Source organism: Cariama cristata, unplaced genomic scaffold (genome assembly GCF_000690535.1).
Source record: "Cariama cristata isolate BGI_N322 unplaced genomic scaffold, ASM69053v1 scaffold43067, whole genome shotgun sequence".
NCBI classification, from domain to species: domain Eukaryota; kingdom Metazoa; phylum Chordata; class Aves; order Cariamiformes; family Cariamidae; genus Cariama; species Cariama cristata.
In genome coordinates, this window is record NW_009626779.1 from 1 (window position 1) to 26,683 (window position 26,683).

The window sequence follows — 26,683 nt, forward strand, 5'->3', positions numbered from 1 at the left end:
GGTGGGCACCTGGCCTCCAGCCAGGGCCAGCTCACCGCAGCTCAAGAACTCGGTACAGCACTGGATCATACTCTGATTAAGACTTTTTTCATTAGCCATAAATTATTATATGCTTATGTAAATAAGTTATGAGTTTGCATTTAAATGTGTTTGAATGTAACAGATGTTATGTGTATAGGATAAGAAATATCTTTTAAAATTCCTGATAAGAGGTAGATGCCTCAGACAGATTTAATCACTTACTTACAGATAAGAAAGCACCAGTGACACAACAGCACCAGATAAGAAAATAAGTGAGACAAGACTGCCTCACTTATTCTCTTACGGTTCTTTCTTAAAATATTATACTTTTGTTCTAAAATGATTAGTGTCAGAAATGATGCTGCCCTTATTTGTTATATCATAGTAAATATTCAATGCAATTAAACAACTTTATGTCACCAGTGACATTAAAGAAAGGTCATTTTTCAAAGTTAATTGATACTTTCAACATTCCTACTACTTTCTTTTGCATAGTTCATACTGCAAAATTGCTAATTAAAATAAAATCTTATTCACATTTTAATCTGGTACCTCAGTGAGAGTTCCATGTGTTCAGCATTCAGACAGACCTCTCCTTAGAGAGTACTGTAAAGAAGATTAGAGGATTCACAGACTGTTGTGACTGAATAACCAGGAGGACTGTCAAAGAAGCTGCTGTGACAAAGCTTTGAACTAAACAGGAGGAATCTCAGGCAGCCTAGATGATTTGATTTCAGTCTGCACTGCATCAAGAAGTTTGTTCTGAGTCCAATGCCAGTAGCTAACTCAGAAAGATAGTGCCTTCCTTGAACATTGTTGCTTCTATATCCGTTTTGCTGTATGAATACAACATGAGATCCGGGAAATGGATGATTTCTGCGTTTTATTTCAAGAAGATTTGCTTAGGGCCAAAACGAGCATAATTTCTGTACAATAACTCCAAACTAAGGGAAAGTCATGAATTCCAATGGAAAGTTTTGTTTACATGGTGTCCACATGAAGCTTATTCATGCTTATGGCCTATTCTTGCTTCTATATATAAACAAAATCAACCCAAATATTATTTTATTACTATGCTTAAATTAATGAAATATGTAAGAAAATAGATAGTAGGACAAAAGTAACATCAATTTAAATTCAAATTGCACCATGAAGAATAACTTAATCCTAAAATGAAATGAAAATAAAAATGTATTTTATTCTTTTTTATTGCAATGAAAAGTTAATATACTGTCAGTACTTCAAAACATGCAGCAAATAGAGAAAGACATTATCTTCTGGATCACTAAAGATGAGTCTCTCTCAAACCCTTTCCCTCTTAAAAGAAGGGCAGAGGAAGATACTTGTTTCAAGACTGCTAATGAAAATTAAAATTTAGTTAAGACCTATTTCAAATTCCGTGGAATCTAACATGTCAACAGTTTGTTTCAAGACTTTCTTAGCATTTGAGCTGTTGAGATTTTTGGTAGCAGTGGACCTGGTGGTACCTGTACAAGTTAAGTCATTCACTCACTTTCCAAGCCTTGATATATTTCAGGTTTGTTTGCTGAAAAGGGTTTCCTGTTGTGCTGCATACATTCTCTTACATTCTCAGGAATTACTGCCTACAATTGTTTTCATGATCCTAGCTAATATAATCTTGAAGTCTGTGACACTTGTTTCAACTGCTCCTTACTCATATTAGAAGGCTGTCTAGAATCCAAGTCTTTAAAGGCTTAGAAACTTTCTTCAGACCTTTGACTCATACTAATTCAGGGTGTTTTTATTCACACGTATTCTTATTACAACACTGTTCCTCAGCTCAAATACCTCTTTTCCCTAAAAAAAACCGAAATTTGGATTCTGTTTTGCTGTCCTTTCTAAAGCCATGTTGCCAGTAGCCTTGATCATTCTAAGAGACTTTATGCAGTTTCCTACGTGAATTCACCTTTTGAGTATAGCTGCTTGGAATAACTCTTACCATTGGCTTATATACCAATATTAATGCTTCCTTCACTGGCAATGTCAGACACATTCTAGGGTTACGTTTGCACCAGTGTTTTTCATAGCCAGATTACAGTATGGCTCATAAGCACCCTGCTGTTGACTAAAACACTTGGATATTTATCCTGTTCTCAGCTGCAATTGATGGTCCCACCATTTACAAAATAAATTCTTGCAATTTGTTTCTAAATGCATTTCTGCATTATATAGCATTAGATTTGTTCTTGTTTCTATTAGTCTAAATAATTCAAGTTTTCCTGTATAGGAATCAGTCCTACCTTTTAATCTTTCAAATCCAACATCCTATTAAACATCATTAATGCACTACTACATTTTCTACCAATGTCATGAAAGAAGACATTAAAGTTCACTCCCAAAACTCCATCAGCTTCCTGTGCAGGTAAAGGAGAAGGATAGGCTCCTTTCACAGGCAAAACAGAGCAGAAACCTATCTTAGTCATTCTGAACCTCTCCTCAGAGAAGCCTTCTATTGACTATAAAGGGAGTGTAATCAGAATAGTTAAGATTAGGTTTTTGGAATACCCCTGTGCCTGTACCAAGCAGATGACTACCGTATTTTTTCTGTACAGAGAAGCATTAGGTTTCCTAGTCATTGAGGATGTGTGAGCTTAGACTTGGAACTGGGGACAGGTAGAGCGTTCTAGTTTCTACAGTGCTACCCACACTGGGATTGTCAGCACAAATTGAGGATGTGTTTTTGAATCGGTACCTTTCATGTTGCTTAGAAAGACATTTTTCTACCTCACAGAAATATTTCTCAGCTATGCCATCATGTTTTCTGGACATTTGTATAGCTATGCATTGTCATATTCTTCTGAAAATTGGTTATTTGAATTGGAGATTCTCCATAATTCATTCAAGACAACAAATTATTTTTTCAAGACACAGGCTGTATATACGATCATAAATCTTAAAGTCAGTACTTAACAAAAGCATTAAAAGTTCTGTTGCAAGATCAAAAATTTTTTTTCCAGGTAGATAGGAGAAAGTTTCTTAAGTGCTGCAAGAAGAAGAGTTATAACTGAAATCAGCAAAAAGTGGTATGGATTTTTTTCAGGCAGCGGCATACATTTATGAAATGCATTTTCTCAGAGGTCGCCTGGTAGATAAAAGATGGAATTGAACTCAGATATTCGGTGTTCATGGCCAAAAAGCAAGAAAGAATTAAACTCTAGATTGCAACTTAGAAAAGGGTAAGCTTGATTGATTCTGAAATAACCTATTGCAGAAGACTCCCAAGCCACAGTACTTAACAGAAGTTACATACATTAGCACACTCCACACAGTATTTCCATAGCCTGTTCTTTCAAGGCCATTTTCTTCCACTATGCTATAGTTGTCTAAATATTTTCTCTTGGCGTGTGGAGAATTAAGACACTGTAATTTTATTCACCAAACAAACAAGTTTAAACCTACAAGTTAAAAACATAAGACGACTACATTATTGTTGTCCTTCTATTGTTACATATGTTGCTATTGTTAAACAAAATATGTTTGAGGTAATAACAAAACCGCGTGCATAGTACATTAGTTGTGGTCCTGAGTTTTTCATTTCCTAGGCCATGTGAATTTATTAATTCTGCAGGGAATAAACGTTTCTGCTCTGTAAAGGACTATGTGGTGTAGTAAGTAGTATAGACCTAGACCTATTGTAACATATTGTACAAAGGTTAGAGATAAATTTGCTTAAAGAATAACGTATCAGCTTAGGGACAAATCCTAGCACCACCCAATGCAAGAGATGGAGTCAAGTTTATTAAAAGAGATTTAGTCAAGTTTGAATGGACTTCATTAGCCAAGACAATTTAATATGCACCTCTACACAGCACACGTATAATACACATCTTTAACTTAGCAGTCGTCAACATGCAGCCTCTTCCATCTGTATTAACCAGGGAAACTTTAAAGTAAGCATTTCATTGCTAGAAAATAATAGAGGAGGAGATAATGCAAACCAAATGAGAAGTAGGGCAAGGAAAATAAATTTCTCATCAGCTATGGGGCAAGTAACTTTAAACAAATTCACATAGTTTCTAATCAGTACCAAATAACAACATGGTTCCTTTGGGCTACATTGCAATGATAAAGCACCAAATTCATGACAGAGGAGACTTTAACTTTTATTGGAAAGGCTGTGAAATAACAGGAAAATCCCACGCAATTTATGGCTTATCCCTAGAAAGCAGATAGAAGGGGCCTTTGGCATGACACTTGTGATAACTGTATTTTACTATAAGATAGCTAATGCCCTGAGCAAATACAGCAACAGCAAAGAATAAGAATTATTTTAAATTCTTTGCATAGCAGCTGAAAAACTAATTGTGACATGTTAGCTCAAAACAAGAAAGGGTTTCATTACACTGCAGATGGCCTGAGCAAAGGGAATATGTGACACAAAAGGAACTGTGATGAGATTACAAAGTATATCAGAACTGTTTGATTAATCTCCTGCCTGAGGAGTTTTAAGAAACAGACACTGCAGAAGACTTAAATTTGAGGAATGATAAGCACATACTTCCAGACTTCTGCTGCTTCTGCTTTTAACAGCTTATCTCCATTTTATCCAATGGTTTTATTGCTGAAGGATTTTCACATCCTTAAATTATACTTCCTTGGGCACCGCGATACGTGTTGTGTCTCCAGAAAACTGTGCTTCTCATAAAGCTACACACATCCCACTCTGGCACTCTCCTTTTTTAGCTACAGCTCCTTCTGTTAGGAACTTCAAAGTAGGTTTAGATGTGATGTTTATTCAAAGATCAGTTCTAAGTGGTTTTAATTTCTTCCCTACCTAAGGTGCTGTCATACCATTTTCCTTCTACTCACTTTTGGGAAGGTCTTCTCAAGAATCTGGAAATTTCAGGCATGTTTCACTCTTGGTCTGCCTCGTCTCTTGCTGTAATATCCACATCCCCATGGTATTTGGGAGAGAGCTGAAAAACTGTTAAGAAAGAAAGAACAATTCTATGCTATATGCCCTGTATTGGGCATAGCTGGCAGGGTTTCGGTGCAGGGGTGGCAGTTGTGACCTGTGTGGGAGGAGGCCTTGAGCTGCCCTTGCCAGTCACAGCCGTTTCCAGCCAGCTGAGAAGTGTTGAGTCCAGGATACAGAAGAAATCCTATATCCTCATCTCCACGTAGAGGAAGTCCAAATGCATGGCCCAGCTGCCATCTGGGTGGCACTCCAAAACAGCCCCAGTTTGCATAATCAGACAGTAGCAAGTAATTGAGGATGAAATTTCAAGTATGAATAAGGCCAAAAGAGTTGATAAAGAATCACTCTCACCTAGATTTTCTAATTAATTGCACAGCATGCATAGATCCCATTAAAAGCATTAGTTTCAGTGTAGACTGTGAGTTTGCAGGTGTTTGAAAATCAATGGTCCTCAGGTTTGAAGAAATGCTGTGAGTGCCGGAATATCAGTTCAGTGTTACTATGACCCTGAGAAAACTCTTAGTGGAAACAGAAGAAACTTCAGCAAGAACACTAGTGTTTTGTTTCCACTTAGTAAAACAAATGCTTTTTTTACCTGGTGTTAGCTAATACCCATAACAAAACGTAGATGAAATCAATTTTCCTAATATTAGGAAGCATAAAGTAAGCATAGTCTCTACTCCCCCACCTGCACATCAGTCTTTAACTCATTTATGTCCTGTCATCATTAGGATATTACTATATAACGACGAGCACATTTTTATGCACAGATGGGAAGAGCATGCCTTGCATCGTAGCGAATACATAGGATGAGCTCTAGGCCTTACATAGCCACAGTAGAACTTGCTGAAAAGCAGCAGCGGGAAGTCATTAGTATAGAGGGCTATACAGAGCGCAGGCTACCCTGACCTCCTCCGCTTGAAATATCGTGTAGATTGCTGCTGGCATAAGCAGAAAGGAAGAACAGATAACTTTGGTGTCTGCTTACTGTGAATTAAGTGATGTGAATAAGCACTGTGGCCAATAAAGATCTAATCTTAATGTCTGACTTTTGCTCAGAAGTAGAATTAGAACTGTTTCCTTCCATTGCTTTCAAGTACATTAAGCTTTTTTCCTTTTGATTTAATTAGTATGCAGAAGCCAATGCCTTCAGGTTTGCAAACAAATGAGTATGCTGATGCCCAGCTTCAAGAGATTGTCAGAAAAATGCGGGAAAGGGCAACGATCTATAAGGAAAAGCTGAAAGATCCAGTGCTGTCCTCCCCTGAAGGCAGTCCTACAGCTTGTAAGTGACTCTAGAAATAGCTGTGCATTTGTTGAGTTTAAAGATGAAAATTATTTTGTGGGGACAGAAAACACTGTGATAAAAGTTTCAAGCATAGCATGTTTACCTGCTGAAATGGATCGATTTGTGCCCACTGAAGTCAATTTATCCGTATTAGACTAGAGTAAGCCAAGTCCTTAGGTATGAACTCCCGTTGAACCCCATCACTTAAGAATTTGGGGAAAAAAACCTTAGGCAACATCTAGAATCATCCCTGTCAAGCAGTTTTCTATATTTTAAAAAAGCTCCCAGATATGTTTATTTATGGGGATGAATCTGAAATGTATGAGAAACATACATATCTTATGAGTAGATGTTAGTGACTCTGAGATTAGATCGCTGTGTAAAAGTAAATAAAATTTTAGCCATGGCAGCAATCTTCCAGAGACACTAAGGACTTTAAGTACATGCTTCGAATAGAGCAAACTCATCTGAAATTAATTAAACATTTACTTTTGACAAAATATGAAAAATAAACAAATATGATGTTTTTCAGAGGAAAGTTTGACTTTTCTTTCCTTTTTACAAAGATTTGAGTGTGGTGTCTTTATATTCTGATATTTTTAGAAGTTGTTTATCTGTTTTTTAATAAGCTGTGAAAAATAACGCCTGAAGTATTATAAACTATACCAGCTGATAAAGGAATTTCCCCTTTTTTTTTTTAAATTATGTCTTTGCTCATTTACCTCTTTTGTTCTCTTTGTAGAACTTACAATCACCTATTTCCCAAATTATTATAGATCCAGACTGCTAGCTTACTGCTAAGATTGTGTATCCTACTCAGAGGTAAAGCCACCAGAATTAATGGGACAAATGTTTGGACTTATCTCCATCCTAACTGCATGCATCATTTGCAATAGTCATGTAAAGAGAAATGCCCAGTTGCATTAATGAATGCTGAATTACGACTTACCTTATTTCTTGTCAGTCTTTTATGGTATTAGTTGTGAACACTGTCCAAGGAAAGACAGTAACATATATATTGCACTCTGTAATATGAAGTGCTCTGTTCTTGATAGCAAATGTACATTATTATATCAGTGGTGATTTTATTCTCCAATCTATTTTCTAATGCATTCACTATTATAATGAATTGTAGTTTTAGTCACTGACAAGTATTTTTAGAAGAGATTTTAACATGATGAGGCTGTTGTACATGTTAAAACAGAGTGTAGTAATTGAGCCATTATTAAAACATCACCACCCTTTGTGGCATTCTATGTGGCTAGCACCATCAAAGAAGCAGCCTCCACCCCCACCAAAAGAAGAAAAAAAAGAAGAAAAGAAAGAGGATGCAGAAGCAAAGCCAGAGGAAGATCATTACTGTGATATGCTGTGCTGTAAATTCAAAAAACCTCCACTGAAAAAATACATGGAGTATCTGCAGCTACCAGACAGCATAGATTCATACACAGGTAAATTAAAAGCTCTGCACTAGAATGAGGTAAAGACATATTGAAGTGACCTAGTATTACATAGTACCTGTGAACCACCATAAGATCTGCATTCCAGTTTGCAACTCAGAGAGACGCATAGTTCCTGCTCTAAAGAACATTTATTCCAAACAGGGAAAAGAGATGAAAAGTGACAACAGTTGTAAAGCTGGTATGCAAACCAACCACAGTTAAAACCCAAGTCTTCTGATTCTTGATCTAGAATCTGTCCCATTCATTAGAGCCAAATAATTCTTTTGTCAGTAATAACATACACCAGCAGCATGCAAAATGTATCGAGTTTCTTCAGATGCACTAAATTCTATACTCTGTCATAAACTCATCTGTTTTCCTTTTTGCAAATTCTTTGTGTGACTCCTAGTTCCAACCTATATCACTTTAGCAGCCTGTGCCATTGAGAAAGGGAGGATGGTAGGTTGCTCTGAACAGAAGCAGTCCCAGAGATTGCAGTAGAATAAATGTGTCTAAAAGAATGAGAAAATATTCTAAGTTCATACCTGTAAATTTAATTTTTTTCTTGCAGATCGCCGTTATGTAGCATGGCTCATGCTTGTGACAATCGCCTATAACTGGAATTGCTGGTTTATTCCCCTTCGCTTTGTGTTCCCGTATCAAACCCCAAGTAATACAATATATTGGTTTATCATAGACATCCTTTGTGATATCTGCTACCTGTGTGACTTACTGATTTTCCAGCCCCGAGTGCAATTTTTAAAAGGTGGAGACATAATAGTAAGTATTGGAAGGGGGATTTCCACGGGTAGTCGTTGTATGTTAAAAAGTACATTATAGAAATTCCTTCTAATCTGACACATTTTTTCCTGATATATCAAATCTATGTAACTTTTTTATTTATCAAAGAATACCTGTGTTCTTCTTCACTGACCTTCTATTATCCTATTTTGGAAGAAGGAAACATATCCATTGTTTCATGGATACATATACATTCTTAAAAAAAGAAAAATCAGATTTGAAAGTTACAGATGAAAGTAGTCAGAACAGGCATAAAGCTCTGTCTCACCAGGAGTAAATTAGTGCAGCTTCATGGGAATCAGTGATTATATGACTATGTGCTCATACATGTATGTATGTGTTTCTATGTGTGAAATTTTCAGCTTTCTATTCACCTTATGCAAGAATCACCATTGAAGACAGAGCATATTCTGCTAGGGCTGGACAGGATATGCATGTTTTGTTACAGATTGTGAGATTGTGGGTTTTTTTTGCCAAAATCAGAGCAAATCTCTGTAATTTCAGAATACTTTAAAAATAATTTATTTGAAGATATTTTATTTGGGGAAAATATGTACATTCAATTTTGCTTCTTGCTACCATTTTTGTGTTATCTTTTTATAGATAAATGCAAAATAAAACTCTAAGCAAGTATCTGAAAAAAGGTAAAACTTGCCCTTAACGTATCAAAGGGCATCTAGTACATATTAACTTTTCTTTAAAATTTTCCCTACTTTTAATTCTTTAACTTCTTATAGAAGAAAACCTAATGCAGAAAAAAATGAGTTTAGATAACTTCAGTATGACACTACCGTGCCCAACAGATAGAAAACGCAAAATAATATATCCTCAAATGTAATTTAGAGCTAGCTTTAGTTCAGTGCTTTTACATAAAATTTTACACATTGTGCATACAAGATATTACTGATAACTTTACAGAGAAATCTAGATAAAACTGTGCAAATATAGTTTGGATAGATATTAAATGCAGTGCAGTGTAATGTATTTTTCCATGCCAAGACATTCAGTAACTGGCAATCTTGCCTAAATCCTACAAAACTCAAGTTTTATGAACAAGGTTAAAACTCTAATATAGAAAACTTACCTTGTGTTTCCCTTGAAGCTGTTTGTACAATTCATAGATTTTAGTACGTGAAGATATCATCTACTGCCTGATCTCCTGCATTTAGTTTAATGCTTAAACTGAAAATAGTGAAAAGTTGGCATGGAAATATCCTTAAGATTTTAAAGCTATTTTTAAAGTGTCCCTGGTATAAATACAGAAAGTATAATAACAGATACATTTCTTTAGATACTTGTGATTACCCTTTCTTATTAAGGTATTAGCATCAGTTCCCATGCAGAGCAATTTAAAAATAAATAGCTAATCATTACTAATGAATGCAATGTTGATTATTATAATGCTAATAATGCTAGCATATTAATGTTAGCTTTCAAAAAGCTAATTTTGTACAGCACTGTCAGAAATGTTCTTTGCATTTTTCTTGGAACCACTGAAGTCAAATGGAGTTTTTGGCTCTGAAATTGAAGGGGTTTGGGTCAAGCACCAACTGGTACAGATGTCTTGAGAAGGAAGATTTGTGGGGAAAATGTAATGTACTTTTCTAGAGCAACAGCCAGACTTGGAAAAAATCAGACAAACGCCAAACCTGAATTTTTCAAGTAGGTCTAGTAAAATCTGGTCTAATATAAACCGGTCTAGTTAAAGTGCTGCTTATTCCTACAGATATTTCTCCATTCATACTTTTAGACCACCATTAATGTAACTGTCATCATCCCTACTATCAGAAGAGAATTATTATTATTGTCAAGTAACAGAGGCTCATTCTTGACATTCTGTTCTTGACTAAGCCTTTTCTTCCTTTCGTTATTATTGTAGTCAGACAAAGTCGAAATGAAGAAATTCTACCACAGCTCTATGAAGTTTCGGGTAAGCAGACCCTGTGTTACTAACGTCAATACGTAAATACTGGCTGTAGGATTTCACAGGATTTTTTTTCATTCACTGAAAATCACTGATGGTTTAAGAACATCACCAGAAAGCATTGGCTTGATGGCATGTCAGTGCTCACCAGCTGAAGATTGCCATCTTCATAAACAGTGTTTAATTGTAAAACAGAATACTTATAAATGCAATTATAAATATTAATTCTGAATAATAATAAATTAATAAAATAGAATTAATAAAATACTGTTTTGACAAATTCGTTTGAGGTCACCCCCGCACACACTGAACGACAATAGCACAGTTTGCCAGTGATTCATTAAACAAAATAAAAAGTCTTGAAGTTACATAATAGCCCTATTCTGTGAACTCTTATGAAGTACCTTGTGGTACTGAACAGGTCATCACTCATACAAGTAAACAAAAATTCAAACTAAGATTTTTGATACTCATTGCACTTTGTAAAAACAAAGATGCATTTTATTTGGGAAAATTGTCCATTTTGTTCCTAAATACTGTTTTTGCCAACAGAGGATAGGTAGTCTATTGAATTCCTGATACACATACAGCTCTGTGACACTGAGCCCACATCTCTGAAATCTCAGTTATTGCCCCCTCCTCTTCTGTAAATAGTTTTGCACCTGCCTTGCTTCAGAGTTAAATTTGTCTCAGTGACTGTAGTATCACTACTTATATACTTGAGGTTAAGCTATCCAAAAGTGCAGGATATACACTATACAGGCAAGTGAGTAGGACAGAGTCAGATTTACAGCAAGAGAACTAAGTGGATATGCATGGTTTTATTTGAAGTTCACACTTGCAGTATGTTTAGTGCTCTTGATTTCTGCAGAAACTAATGAGAGTTGAGTGTTCTCACCACATGCAAGACACAGATATAATCTGGGAATTTGTCATATGATTAAGTACCAATTAACAGTTACTGATATTAAAGCACTTCTCACTAAATTTTGCCTCCTCTTAGACATGTGTCTGAGAGAGGAAGAGAGGCCATAAAGGGCTGTTTGTCCTCAATTAATTTTTTGGTTTGGTTTGCTTTTTTCACAGAGTTCAGGTATTAACTGCATCTTAATGTCATGGAATAAAAGGTCAGTGCTGCAGTCTAGTTGCTGCCAACAAGAGTTGCATCTCTCAGAGCAAAGGCATTTCTGATGACAGTGAGATGAAGCCTAGAGTTCCACATCCCTCTTTTGTTCTCAAATTATATCAGCAACACAGCAAGGCATCACAGGATCTTTAAACAGGAAAGCCAAGTTTACCACAGCTTTCCTTCTCTCCACAGAATTCTTGGAAAGAATAAAGTAGGCAGATAAGAAGAGTAATCACACTGTTGATGGACTGCAGAGAGATGTTGAAAATCTTAGTGATATGGGAAGAAGAAGTATCCAAATATATTTTTTTTTAAAAAAAACCAACCACCAAACTTATCTTATGATGAATTTGTTGTTTTGAACACATGGCTTCTGCAGGTTGCAAGCAAGGAATCTAATTCATTGTGCTCCCCCAGATTGCTATAGGCAGCCTGGTTTTAAAAGCCATAGGACTTCTAAGAAGTGCTTGTGAAGTGCTCTCCCCACCTCCACTCACCAGCCACATGTCTACCATTTTAGTCTTGTCAGAACTATGATTGAAATAACAGAATGTATTAGTAATCAAATGTCTGAGATACTGCTAATAATCCACATGAAACAGATTAAAAACTCGAGCACAGAGAACTTAAAAGCAGCGCAGAGCAAAGCTGTTGGTATTTTCAAAGAGAGAATCTTGCCTGCCAGTACTTGGGAAGTTACAGGCTTAGCATGCTGACTGTTCAAATATTACACTCAATCATGATTCAATCTAAGTAGGTTTTTGACAGCAAGTAAATGCATTATGATTATTGTGAAGTTTAAATTGACCTCTCTGCTCTTCAACAGCTTGATGTGATATCAGTATTGCCGTTTGACATTTTATACTTCTTCTTTGGATTTAACCCAGCATTTAGAGCAAATAGGATGCTAAAGGTAAGATTTCTGTTAGTGATGGATGGCTAACCACACATGAATGTTTTTACAACCCAATAGAAAGTTCTTTATAAAAATTAGGAATATGAAATCTAGAAATTGGAAAATATCTTCAGCATAAGCTACATCAGCAAACAAACCAACAAAAAATGCAAGATACAGTCTAGCCAAATGAAGCGCTTATTCTCTTATTTTTCTTCTGACTTTATTATTTCCTACTTTCAAATGGTGTTTTGTTATTAAGGCTGATTTATTTCCATAATTTAAATTAAATTAATCTTAAATTACCTTTTTAGTTTTCAAAGATCAAAAAAAAATTAATTTAAGGTCACTAATCTATGCCAATGTATTTTCCCTTTCTGTTGGTAATGTCAGGTGTTTAAAAGCAAAGGAGGGAATTTTAAGGACTATAAACTATACACAGCATATTTAACAAGCATAAACCCACTTTTCTTATCGAGTCCAAAGACATCTGGAGTTGTGCAATGCAGGGGCTGAGAAGGGATTAGACAACAGCTCTCTCCCTGCATTTCATGGTACCTAGCAGGCCACTCTGCAGCTAAATACATTCCCCTTCACACAATCAATATGTTGACAAAGAATTGACTTTCATTTAAAGCTGGGGGGAGACACAAGAACTCTGAGAATAAAATGAGGGTGCTCTTCAGTTTTCAACAAAACTTCAAAATTCCATAAATCAGTACCAAAACAATATGAAAGAATGAAAAGTTAAATAGTACCTCATATTAGGCAAACAGATGTGTACTGAACAAAAAGAAAGAAGAAAGCTACATGCGAACATTGAGGGCTATCACTAAAGGTAAACTACACATAATTAACAGGAAGAATTAAATACAGCAGCAATTGAAACTACATGGTGTCATCTAGTATGTGGTTGTTGATACATATGATCATTTATTGGAGAATTATTGGAATTTCAGAAAGAGAAAAAAGAGATTTTTATGCATGTAAGTCTCTGATAAAGTTGCCCAAGCAATTATACATGCCCAAGTCATTCATCTGCAGCAGTCTGCCCTAAGCAGAAAGGTTATTTCTATAATCAGATTAATGGGACACTCAACACACAAAAAAATGTTTAACTCAATTTTCATCTTTGCTTTGCAGTTCACCTTTTAGTTAAATGTTTAAAGAAAGTCAGACTACTGAAAAATCCATTACTTTCAAAATGTGTATGTGAACTACTGTCAGTACTATTATAAAAAGACATGTAGTGAAGAATAGTGATTGGATTACTTTCATTTGTTTTCCATTCAGCATAACACATTCTTTGAGTTTAATGATCGTTTGGAAGCTATTCTGGACAAAGCATACATCTACAGGTACGTGCTTATTAAACTCTTGTAGCATGCAAAGCTTGGCATAGAATGCATTTCATTTGATTTCATGAGTTGTCAGTGAAGCACTGGATGGAATATGATAAATCTTTAACTGTTCAATTTAAGATTTTTTAAAATATGTTTTTATTTTAATCATTAAAATAATAAATGTAAAATTTCACTCACGTATTAAATCTAGCTCAGTTCAGCTGGCCTAGTTCAGGCAAAATGTTCACCAAACTGAGGCTCCTGCCAAAATTTAACTGATCAGAAGTGTCAGAAAGAAGTTTCTTTAGTGAAAGAGCTAAAGAACTGTTTCTTTAGGTTGCTAATAGCAATGCCAAATCCTCAGTAGCTGTTTATTTGTACTTAATAAGAGTTATGAGCTTGAGCCTGTGTCAATGTTTTTCTTCAAATATGCTCTCACCATGAACCTGGCATATACAGAAACTTGATCCTCCACTGCATTGACTAAACTTGGAATGAGAACCAGTTCAACACAGATCTCAAATAGCGATTATAACTGTCGTCCACTGCACTATGTTCTCACCTTCTGCATTGACAGGAAAAACTTGGGGTCCAACTCAAACAGTGCATGGACATAGTTATGGCAAGTTTCATAGGCCCCTCAACTGTCAGTGATGCTGCTAAGATCCAGTGAACCCATCTACTGTGTCACCATTATTGTCATCTACCATCAGTATAGATTACAGCCCTAGTTTATCTTCTGCAATTTCTACACCAACAGATTTTTTTCCCTGTCCCAGTTTTGAGGTAGGTATTGTTCCTGTGTGCTGCTGCTGCAGAAATAAGAATCTGTTGTTTACCATCTTATTCTATTTCAGAGATGATTGCACTTAAATGGTAGGCTTTACACATTCCAAATGAGATATTTTATGAGATTTAGAAACTAGTTAAATTTGAAGAGGTTGAAACATCATCTCTTTCATATTCTCATGTACCTTGAAATAAAAAAAAACTTTGAAGTTTGAAAGTTCTACTAAAGTATTTTTGGGATGCTGACCTCTACAAAGCTTATTCTTATCTTGCTCTCTCCTTTCACTTTTTGAAGAGTCTTTTGTGTTTTGTTTTGCGTTTTTTCTTTCTTTTTTTAAATTCTTGTTGGTACAAGACAAGGCTTCTCTGAATTTCCACAAGATGAATAAATTTCTTGTAATTTTCTGAACCACTGCCTCCCTATCTTCTCCAGTTCCTAATCTCGGTAAAAAGAATGGGTTTTCATCTGTCTTGCTTATATTTTTTAACTTTTTCTAATGTTGAGAACTTTTGAAATTAAGTATTTTCCATACTACATCCTTTGCTTTGGATTCAATGACTTTTCTGTAACTCCTATAATATTTGCAGTGAGTACTGGGAGATACAGATTTTTAATATAGGTGGCTTTGAATCAAGTAATTAGTTTGTATGTAACAATAATGTTGTGTGTATATGGATTTCAAGGAAATGAGAAAAAATTAGCAAACCCATTTTCACCCAAATAAGCAGTTTTGCAAGGTACGGAGTTTCACACTATATAAAACTGTGTAATGGGAAATGGTTGTTTAAATGGCAAGTTGAGAATGGGATGTGTATATCTTGAAATTAGCCTAACTTTGAAGGATGTCATGTTGATCTGTGTGTCAAAAACCAGGAAAGGTGCTCATTTAGAAAGGCTAAGACACACAGCAAGATCTCACTGGTCCTGTAAAATGTACCAAGTAGCTGGAAAGACAGAGCCAGCTACTCTGGAGAACTGTTCTGCCTTGTTAGACATTTTTGTAGCATGGTATCGTTTGAGTGCCACAACTGCGTGTTGCTTCTTATGTCTTTGCCTCCTGCTCACAGGCCTACTTATGTTTTCCAATATTAGATCACTTGCAGAATGTAAATTGCAGAATTTAAATATTACAAAATTAATCTATTTCTACCTCGTACTCATAAGAAGCCAGAAACCTGACATGTATGAAATAAAGCACTCAATTTAAATGCAATTTTAAATCCGGCTGACGAAGTGCAGAAAAACAGTGGCAGAGCACTATTGCTCAGCATATATAGAGTTAACAGTATTGACGCTTTATCATCGATGGGCTTTCCCATCAATGCATTGCTAAGGTTTGTGGTAGAAAAAAACATGCCTGCATACTGTGTTACCAAAATGCTATATTTTGTGTCCGCAAATATCAAATATGTTATGCCATGCCCTGATACAATGCTTTAAAATATACTTCAGAAAACATTGACTCCCACTTTTTGAGGTGCTCATAGGTAAAAACATTTACATGGCAAAGATCTTTTCATTGACTTACCAGAAGGCATTAGGTAAGGAAAGAAAAAGGACAAATGGAGAAGAGAGAGAGTTACACAGAAGATGATTACAAATGGGAGCTAAAAGATATAAAAAAGATGGGCTGTTTGTGCAAACTACTGCATTTTATTTGAATGCAGCAACATTGTTTTATCTGAGATCCTGGTATGGTCAACATTTGAGCTATAAGGCACCAGTTAACCAGGTAATATCAAACTAAACTTCCACACAGCAAGTTTATATGCCTGGGTGGATTCTCTTCTCAAACTTGTTAGTTTGAGTTTGTAGGAATAGAGCTAGCAAAAGTTACTACATCTTATCTACCCATTGTGGTAGATTCAACATGGGCCGAGAGAAATATAATATATATTGTAGCAAAGGCTTCCAGAACCTTTACCAAGTACTGAGGAGTCCACTTGCGTGGATTCAAACTCGTGCACAAGACCCAGCATGGTCAATACTGCAGTATTACTAGATCACATGAGCTATCTGCTGCTCTCAACAGTTTGCCATCCTAAACAGAGCTGTCCTGGAAGCACACAAACATTTAAAGAGAAGTGGCATTCGTTTGTTAACATCCTAAAGAAGAGGAGTACACATAGGTAGATTGCTCAACAGCGTGGAGAGGCAAAGGAGGGCATGTAATGGCACCTGAAGAACCAGCAAAGGAGTACATAGCACAGAAGCAACCACAGAGATATTATCTTCCTTTAACTTAGTTTATAGACCTAACTTACTTAGACCTTATTAAATTTTCATAAAACCATGCACTCAGTTACTATGCACTGCAAACTGCATTGAATTCTAGCTGTAGCAGATAAACTCATTATATACCAGCCTCCCTGTATTTAGGCAAGTCCAGTAATTTTCCTACTTACTTATGACTTGCCTGTATGAATATTTGAATGGAGAGTTAAATCCAGGAGATGTTTCTTTTGACCCCCATGCACTGAACAGAGGATATACAATGAGATTATTGTTGTATTAAACAGAAAGCTGCTTGGTGCTTAAGTAGTTCATCACTGGCGTTCTTCAAAGAACTGGCCATAAGCATAAGAACTGGGATTAGGAATGATATAACTCCTGCTGTAGCCACTAAATCATACTATTTAGCTGATCTACTGCAGGCTTCCTAGCACAGCTCTTGTAAAGCAGTTCATTTCTGACCTTAGACGTTTCTTGGCTTTGGTTCACAAGTTTAGAGCCTATCTTGAACAGAGTTTGGTAAACACATTAATTTGTACTCTCTAGCCTCATTAATATAACTTCAATTTTTTGTAAATATTCATAGCCAGTCAAAGAAATGGATTATAAAGTCCTTAGGGAACCATAATTTAAATATTACCCTGTGTCAAATGTTCAAGGAAAGATACTTATTTGATCTTGGACAAACATAAGAAACAGGTAACTGCCAGCTACTTTTTTCACAGAATTAATACAGGTGGGGAACCACTTAGTACAAGCCTAACATAAACATTGTTGATCCAAAAAAGCAATGGGTCCTATATTAAAAGGAAGGAAAAAAGTTGTTTTACAGAAATCTGTTGATTTTTATAGGGTCATTCGAACAACTGGATACTTGCTGTTCATCTTGCACGTTAACGCATGCCTCTATTATTGGGCTTCAGACTATGAAGGACTCGGCAGCACTCGATGGGTGTACGATGGCAAAGGAAACATGTAAGTCCTTTTTTCTTGCAAGAGACTTCTGTTGATTTTGCTCCTTCTTGTATCCCCGTCCTTTTCCCATGCCTTTGCTGCAGGGTATGCTCTTACTTTACAAGTGCTTGGATAGCAAACTTTTAGCACCATGACTGCTGATTAGCAGCTTTCATTACTAACACATATTCAGAGGGCAGGTGCAGTGAATAATCAGTTTACCACTTCCAGCTTTTATAGGTTTATGAGTCAGTGCTAAGCACTAACTTAATTAAACATTTAGAAAGCAACAAGGGTCATAAATTAAACTTACTGATTGCATATGCACATGGGAACTGTTAGGATTATAGAACAATCCCTCAAAGGAATCAGAGGCATAGATTATTTTTTTTCTGCCACATAGCATTGTGTAATTAAAATGCAACATTTTAGTCCCTCTAAACACCATGGTGATTGGTCTGAAAAATTTCCACTTACTTTCTCTGATCTTTTGAGAAGGTCGTGCTTAAACATGCGGCAGAGTGTCTCCAGTGGGAAGGACTGGATATTGGCATACTTTCCCACAAACCCCTTGTGACAGCACTAGGCTAGGTGCCAAGTAAGGGACGTTCATTAAGATGGAGAGAAAGGAAGAGAAAATAGCAAAGTCATATTTTGTGTGTAGTTATATAAAAATTTATCTAGTAGGTTCAGATGTATGAACATTCATTTCTTTCAAAGGCCATAAGATAGTTAAAGCCACACAAGCTCTATTTGTTCATTAATTACATTCTTTGCAAAACTGCATATAATATACTACTGCTGTCATAAATCACTCTTTAAACAACTTTTGTCTTGGAGACATGCTCCACTTGCTTGTAACTTTGTCAAACTTCACAAGTTTGGTGAGAGGTCACTATCTTGAAGGGTAAGAAAATAGCCTTTGAGAGTAAAACACACTTTGTGTAAAGCAGAATTGATTTTTTATAATTAGGGTTCACTCTCAAAGAAAGGACATGGCTGAAGTTTCCACGCACCACTAAAATACATAGCTTGAGTACTGCAGCCAGACACGTGCGGGCAGGGTCATGGAGCTCGGTGGGATCACTTATGTCAGTGAAGTTATACACAAGTATTTATTCATAGGATCAAGGCTTCCAGAAATCTGACAAGAAAAATGCAGAACGAATTTCCATTATAGCTATTTTTGTTAATGTCATTCTTGGGAATACTTGCCTCATAATTAAAAAATAAGGTAACTCAGACTGAGCAACCTGAAAACTCTGAAAGTAGAGAGCTTACTCAGTCTTCAAGTTTTTAGTGCTTCTTCAGAACAGCCTAGACAACAGGCAAGCAAGTCTTTCTGTTTTTCACAGACAAGAATATTTTACATTTCACTCAGGGAAACAACTGGTAGAAATTATTTGCTAGCTTGATCACAGACACTGCAGTTATGCCCAGAGGCAATGGTCAGGTTTTTTAATATTTTGTGATACCTTTTCCATGAGGAGAGAAAAACACTTCTCAAGTGATGTCACACTGAAATCGCATGGGATTTAGGGCAGAAATTTTTCTAAACAATAATAATAAACTGATAATTCAAGGTCTGCATTAAACTGAGATGCTGAATAAAATGGATATTAGAACATACCCATGTAAGCCTCATTAAGCCATTAATCTACCTCATCTTGACATTGGTTGGTGAATGTATGACTTTATTCTTTTTTTCCTGTGTCTAACTCATACTGGATTATATGGTCCTACATGCAAGGAACCCCAAAGAGTACCCCATGTTGAGCTGCATTTCATAAAGTATAGCTTGGTATCCCACTAACAGCAAACGCCTTCTGTATGGGATAGTCATCGCCTTAGAGAATCAGGCATGAGATATTACCTGATTCTTGAATATTTGGGGATTTTTGACAGAGAGGCATCATGTGAACATTACTTATTGTTGAAGATGCAATATTTAATTTAAATTCATCAGACAAGATACTTCTAGGTATATTCATTTCTTTGGAAAGCAGAAATTAAGAACAATCCAGGAAAAATTTGTCAGAAAAAGTGATCAGTACTGCAGTATATATTATGGCACAGCAGTGCAGATGTAATTTCCTTTCACATAGCAGACAGAGTTGCCAATATTTAAAGCAAAATATGCCAATGGTCTCATGTAGAATGGAAACACATTCAGAAAGAAGATAAACATAGCTTCTTAGCTAATTAAAAAAAATGACAGTAAGCACTTGGACAAATAAATCAAAATTCTAGTGGTCTCAGATTACACTGGCCCAAAGCAAATAATCTGGCACTGATTTAGTGGCATGAATATTTTATGTAGAATCCCTGCTGTGTCCATAAAATGTTGCTAGTTATGGCCAAAAGCAGTTCCTAAAAATGTCAACACTTCTAGGATCATTTTTTTTCTTTTCCAGGCTAAAAAGAATACACAGACAACAGTTTCCCTTATCAGTTTGATTACATATATGTTCATGAGCAGGCATACTAACTGGTGAACTTCGATTTATAACTAACAGCTGTACGCAGCACTCAAAACACAAGCAAAATTATTGAAGTAGCTCTTTTTGCAAATTTCTGCTAGTTGTATTCTTTTCCAGCTCGTGTCCAGACTCTAAAGTGGTAGTGACAGTTCAAGAAGATTTGAGGTCTTTTGCATGGCAGCCTTCAATCAAAGCCTTTGACCTGAGATGCAGAATGCAGTCAACTTTAGCCCCCTGCAGCACACCCAAATTAGTCGCACAAGATATTCCCAGCATTAAAACTGCACTCATGACAGACCTCAGTCTCTCCCAATGTGGAAGGATAGCATCCCTGATGCTTTACACCATAGTGTAAAGCCTATGTAACCACAGCAGCAGGATACTGAAAAGGTCTCTTAATTACAGCTAAGTAAACAATTTGAACTATATGTGTTTATTTACAATCTAATTTAGCTACCTAAGAGATTGGTCTCCCTACTTCCTGAGAAAAATGGACAAATCCCCTAGAAAGGGATTCAAGGCAGGAATGTAATGTCATTGTTCTGAATTGTCCCATGGCAGTATCTGCCTCTTTCATCAGTGCCCATAATGGAAACTAAAACTAGGGAGCTGAGATTCTCGTGCAACCCCCCCAGGTCATCATTAAATTTAGGCAAAACAAATCATTCCACTTTGCTCATGGTATATTTCTTCTGCTGTTTGCAAGTCATCCACAAGTAGTCTGCAAAAATTCTCCAGCATATTAATCAAGACATCTATTTGCATCCTGATTATGTTTCTCTGTAGCTTGCTGCCTTCCTGCCCTGGGCACAGACTTAGCGAATATCTGGAAGTCCCAGAAAATGGTCACTGTACGTGTCTAGAACAACTCTACTTCTTTGGTATGCATTGCCCAATGCGCATAAGACTGGCATGTCTTAAAAGCTGTCTCGTGGGTATCAGCTAGCTATACGTTGTACTTGCAGTAGGTCTGATGTGTCACACTTGCAGCACTTGCTATACAGAGGCAGTTTTGTGCCTCTAGACAATCTACAAATGCACAGCCTAACTTGTGTCAGACCTAATGCTTTCAGACCTGCTACTTGCAGCCATACTTTTTGGAGAAAAGCTTTGTAGTTTACACCATTCTGTCTGCGATCATCATACCCACAGCCACCTGATGAGTAAGTCACTCAAGAAAAAGAGGTACCAAGAAGGAGGTCATTTTATAAAGGCCGCTGCTTTACTCTGCTTAAACCTATCCTGGCTGTAATCTAAGAGGACTCAAACGTGATTGCTCTGAAATAATGCTTCCCTGCGCTGAAATGAATGTGTGAATACCACCTTAAAATATGATAGCCACATGCACAAAGATTTGATTTACCTATATTAACCAAAACCATGTAAGAAGTTTAGCGTGTTCTGAAATGGATTTTTATGAAAAAGATAATTCTATTGGTATAATATTGCAAGGTATCTTATTTGCAGTGTTTCTGAATGTTTTCATACCTAGGACTTATTTTAGGGAAAAATCTAGTAGTTTGATTGCCTTAAGGATAAACACACTCTCTACATTGTGCAGAGGGAAAATCCCTTTCTTGTCTCATGTTGTTTGCTTCAACAGTAATTTTATAGTAGGTTAGTAAGCCGTATGGTGAGCAATGATAGTTTCCAGACACTAGCTAGTAGGAAGTAGAGCTGCTAATACTGTTGAAATAGGAGTCTGTTTTTCTGGCTTTCCTTAAACAAAATTTACAATCTCATTTCTCCTCTTCTTAGCGAAAAAAAGCTGCTTTATATTTCAACTGTGTAACTTTCATTTCAGATTAAAATAAAAACAATAAAATGCATAAATGGAGAAAATATAAAACCTGTGCCTAAGAGATAGTGAATACCATGTGACATTGCCAGTAGAAAGTTTCTTTTGAAGTAAAATTACAGAAGAATATACTGTTTTAACTACATGTTCAGAAAGGGGTGGGCAGATCTGAAAAAAATCTCTAAGAAGAATGTGACCCCTAAATTCCTTTGAGGAGTCACTTTAATTCTTTGTAGACATTCCCAGAAGGAAGATTATATTGTCTAGCATGGTGGATTTAGCAAGCTTGGCATGCAAGGCCATTGGAGGTGAAGGAGTTGGTTAATTACTTTTGTTTCCTATAGTAACTAGCACAGAAATAATGTTAATTTCTTTACTTTCATATTAATAAATTACACACATTTCAAGCACTACAGCATTCTCACTTATGGCAAATGAATATGATATTAATATGATTTATATAATTCTCCTCAGGGAAGCTAGAGACATCACTTTATTTTTAAATCCGCAATTCTTCCAAAACAGATCTGAGGCTTTTTCTTGTATTTATTTATGCTACAGAAGTCTAAGAGAAAGCTGCCACTTATGCATACTTTGCTGGAAGTATGCATAGGTGATGATTTTTTTTGAACCCAAGTGAAAATATTATAGTGGTGTAATCCAGCTGTTCATTTTGCACCCCTAACAAGGAAAAATGATATGATGGCAGATGTGCAATTTATTTTTTTACTTAAGGACTCTGAATCAAAACAGCCACTTCTGGCTGTTAAAACCAAAACTAGAAATCTATGGTAAAAGTGATCACTGTTACTGCATTTCATTAATCTGCAACCAAGAAAAAAAGTGACTTTGTAATGAAAAGCAAAAATTGATTGCTTCATAAAGCCTCACATTTTAGGTGAAAGACTTGGAAACACTTTCGAGTGATTTAAATAAAACCTCTCATTGGAATTGGTTGTTATTGTGAGTGTATTTTCTCATATTTGCCCAAAACTGACCCTCCAATTGTATTGTTACATGGACCATTTATTAATAGGAGTGGAGTTCATATCTCAATAAGAGAGGAGTTTAAAAGTGGAGGACACCAAATTAAAACGTACACCTGAAGTCTGCAAGCAGATCAGGTGGGCTCAGATTCAGGGTAGGCATGAGAAGATGCACACAAGACTGTCTATTTCAAAACAAACATCTCCAAAAGTATTTCTTCTGTGTTTCTTTTTCTTTAAATTTCAAACTCAATAAAAGTCAACAAATAGAAGGAATCTTCATTGCTTCAGAAGCAACAGTCATAGATGAAATAATAGAAAATCTCATTGTACAATTAAGGAAAACGAACTTCCATTCTAATCTTTAGTGAAGCTGAATATATAGAGACTTAGGAAGTAAAATTCTAATTAATAGGAAACTTTTAAAAATACTCCTAAACCAATTACTTGTTAGCTCAGAAGAGAAGGAAATGATAGCTCATTCATGAGAATGATTTGAACGAATGAATTCCCACTGCAAATAGTGGTGCCATGTTCTAGAATTAAATGTAAACCAGAATCTTAGAGATGCCAAGGTACTTTATATATATATATATATATATGTGTGTGTTTTATTATTATTTTTTTTTAAAAGAGAGTTAGTATGACTATCCTCACAAAATAAAAATCTGGCCAGGTCCTTTGTTGTTTTCATAAAGTTGTGTTATTATACTAAGTGTAGAAATATACCACTTGAATGCAACAGGCTCTGTCGTGCAAAAGGCTGTACAAAGAGAACAAAAAAGTCTCACACTTCAGGTATGAGAAGTGACAGACAGCAGACGGATACCGTGAAGGAGCCGGTATAAGCCATATGTTGAAGCAGAGTCTTAGTGACTGACCATTACTTACTGCTATATTTGGTTTCTAGATTAAGACAGTTCTGAGAAAAGTCTTAAACGGTGTTAACAAGGTGGTTTTGTAGCCATGGATGGACAGCTCTTCCCAGGCATGAGGGAAAATAGTGAAGAAGGCAAGGAAGTGTTTGTTAAGGTGACCAAAGGGGTAGCGGAGGCAGCCACTAAGAGAAGTTAATGCAGGAGCCAACCTTTCAGTGCTGAAGAAGTGAAGTGGTTTGGAGAAATGGGATTAACACACAGCTTGGGGAAACGTGTAACATCTGTTTGGCGTAACCCAGGAGGCAGAGCCAATGAAGAGTGCTCAGAAGTAGAGTGGGAGGAAGACCAATGTGGTTAACGGGGTAGGAAAATGAATGGACACAAGAACACCACTGCATTTGTCGTGCCCACCGTAAGGCTTCACACTGGTGTCATCAAGTGACACCATGGAAGAGACCTTCAGATGTGTGTGCATCCAGTATGCTACAGATAAACTCTGAGAAGTCTCTAACACTTCTACACTGCTTTTAACATCATGGCATCTTCACCGGTAGCATTCTAACACTGTAATGTCCACCTTGACAACTTGTTACAAAAGCCTGTAATGCTGCATAGAGTTACTGGGGAACTGTAAGTAACCACTGGATTTCCCATATATGCTTATTTTGTTGTCTGTGAGAACACTTAGCACAACATAATTTACACAACTGTATCATTTGTAAAATCATAACCCTTTATAAAATATGCTGAAGGTCTTTTGGACTGAAAAGTGTCACTGAAAAGCCCTGCTGAGGTAGATGTATGCTTAACTTCAACCACATAAGTACTTACAGTTAATAAGAAAAATGCTGTCTGTATCCACAGGTATCTGAGGTGTTACTACTGGGCGGTTCGTACTTTAATCACCATCGGTGGCCTTCCAGAACCACAAACTCTGTTTGAGATCATTTTTCAACTGCTGAATTTTTTCTTGGGTGTCTTTGTCTTCTCCAGCTTAATTGGTCAGGTACATTAAAAAAATCAATAACCAGATATGTTCAAATTACTGTATATGTAGTGATAATATATTCAATTTAATGGAGTTAAGTTCTGGGAAAAAGTTTAGCTTCCATCTGAACGTCCCTCTATTTAACTGTCATCTGTACTTATTCTTTAGACAAAGACATGTGTTTAATCAGTTCCCAGTTTTGCAGCCCTTTTGCACACAAGCCGATTTAAAGCCAAGACTCTGCAGGACACGGATGATTCTTGAAACCATGTACAATTCTTTTTTTCTTCCTCACAGGCAAAGAGACAGTTTCTTGACATTCACATTATACTGTTAAATCTGATATAAAAATTATAATTGTAGGTATGACATTAATATGTCCAAATTATTCAGCAAGTCATGCTCACTACTACCGCCAACAGAATACTATTAATGGAAAACCCATGATTTTTGTCAAGCTAGAATTCTGCTCTCTTCCATAAATTACAATATATTTGTCAACTTAAAAATTTACTGTTTTCTGTTTCTCTTGGTTCTCATTTGGCGGGAGGAAAAAAAAAAAAGCCCATAGCACAGCAAACCACTTAAATTTCCAGTTGAATATAACTGAAATATTTCTGGCCTGTAACTATTAAACTTGGGCTTTAGATCCATAGGTTTTAAAATATCTTGCCCACAGAAAAAACAAATGCCATGGTTCCTATGTGAGACTGGGTCTTATCAGAGTCCTGTAGAAATCATCCCAGACTTTTTGATTTGTGTATATCTGTTATTGGAAGAATTATTATGAAAAAATAAAGATGAAAACTCAAGTTTAATTTTTATTTTGAATACAGGATTCAAAAAATTCAACCAAACAGTTAAAAAAATTGCACATCTCTTGCTGTTTAGAAGTGCAAGAAGAGATAACCACCATGAAACAGACTCTTGCCTATAGGATTTAAAATTCATCCACAAACAAGAATTACCAGAAATAAAACAAAGTAGTTCATATAAAATATTCCTCTTGAAAACAATTGAATTCAATTATATTGGATTAAACTTCAGAGTTTGCATATCTATAATTTTTTCCTAAATTGATAAAATTGTCAATGAAATCACCATTCCCCAAGAAGATTCTGCAGATCAGTTTTTGTAACCAGTACAGTCAATCATCTGCAGACTCAAACCTTAAATCTTAACACACAAACAGCTTAATTGCAGTTTGTTATAATTCCTGTTTAGAAAAAGCTCTTAAAATTCCTGCTTTAGCACACTTGCCTAAAAATTGTTACTCCTGTTGCAATCAATTGCATCTCTGTAATAAAGAGCAGAATTTAGGCCACCGGCACACTAATCCCTGGCCACTGCAATATGAAGCCATTCTACTAAAAACATGTCTATATAGTTATGCTTTTGAAGAAGGAATATCTATGAACATTAACTCATCCACTTTCTAAAAACTAAATTACATTTGTGGTGGAATGTTAAATGATGAATGATGTTCCTGCACTAAAAACTTCAAGGTCACCTTTCAGCTCAAAGTGCATTTTTAGGACTGATCTAGATTCTTTTAACTATTTAAACAGTGGCAGGATCTTAATTCTAGTGGTGTCAGCTGATGTTATTAGAGAAATTTAGCCCAGTTTGCTTCACTTCTGACTTGCATTGCACACCAAATGCAGAGTAGCTTTATTACAGATTTTTAAGAAAATCATTATCTATATTTTTTATGTATGTCCAGATATATGAGACAGAAGAATAAGCTAAACCTCACAAATGGTTCCTTTAAAATCATAAATATAGACTTCCCAAC

The 26,683-nt window shown here is 36.0% G+C and overlaps 1 protein-coding gene across 1 annotated transcript in view; it reads left to right on the top strand.

The window, feature by feature from the left end:
• Window positions 1–6,090: 6,090 nt before the first annotated feature.
• The window catches only part of CNGB3 (cyclic nucleotide gated channel beta 3), a gene marked incomplete at its 5' end in the record, with an annotated part of 33,760 nt that continues 13,167 nt past the window's right edge, over window positions 6,091–26,683 (top strand). The window contains 8 exons of the mRNA XM_009704152.1: window positions 6,091–6,245; window positions 7,514–7,699; window positions 8,262–8,474; window positions 10,375–10,421; window positions 12,371–12,457; window positions 13,733–13,797; window positions 17,657–17,779; window positions 24,765–24,906. Coding sequence (XP_009702454.1) covers window positions 6,091–6,245; window positions 7,514–7,699; window positions 8,262–8,474; window positions 10,375–10,421; window positions 12,371–12,457; window positions 13,733–13,797; window positions 17,657–17,779; window positions 24,765–24,906 — 1,018 coding nt within the window. The remainder of the gene's footprint in view (window positions 6,246–7,513; window positions 7,700–8,261; window positions 8,475–10,374; window positions 10,422–12,370; window positions 12,458–13,732; window positions 13,798–17,656; window positions 17,780–24,764; window positions 24,907–26,683) is intronic.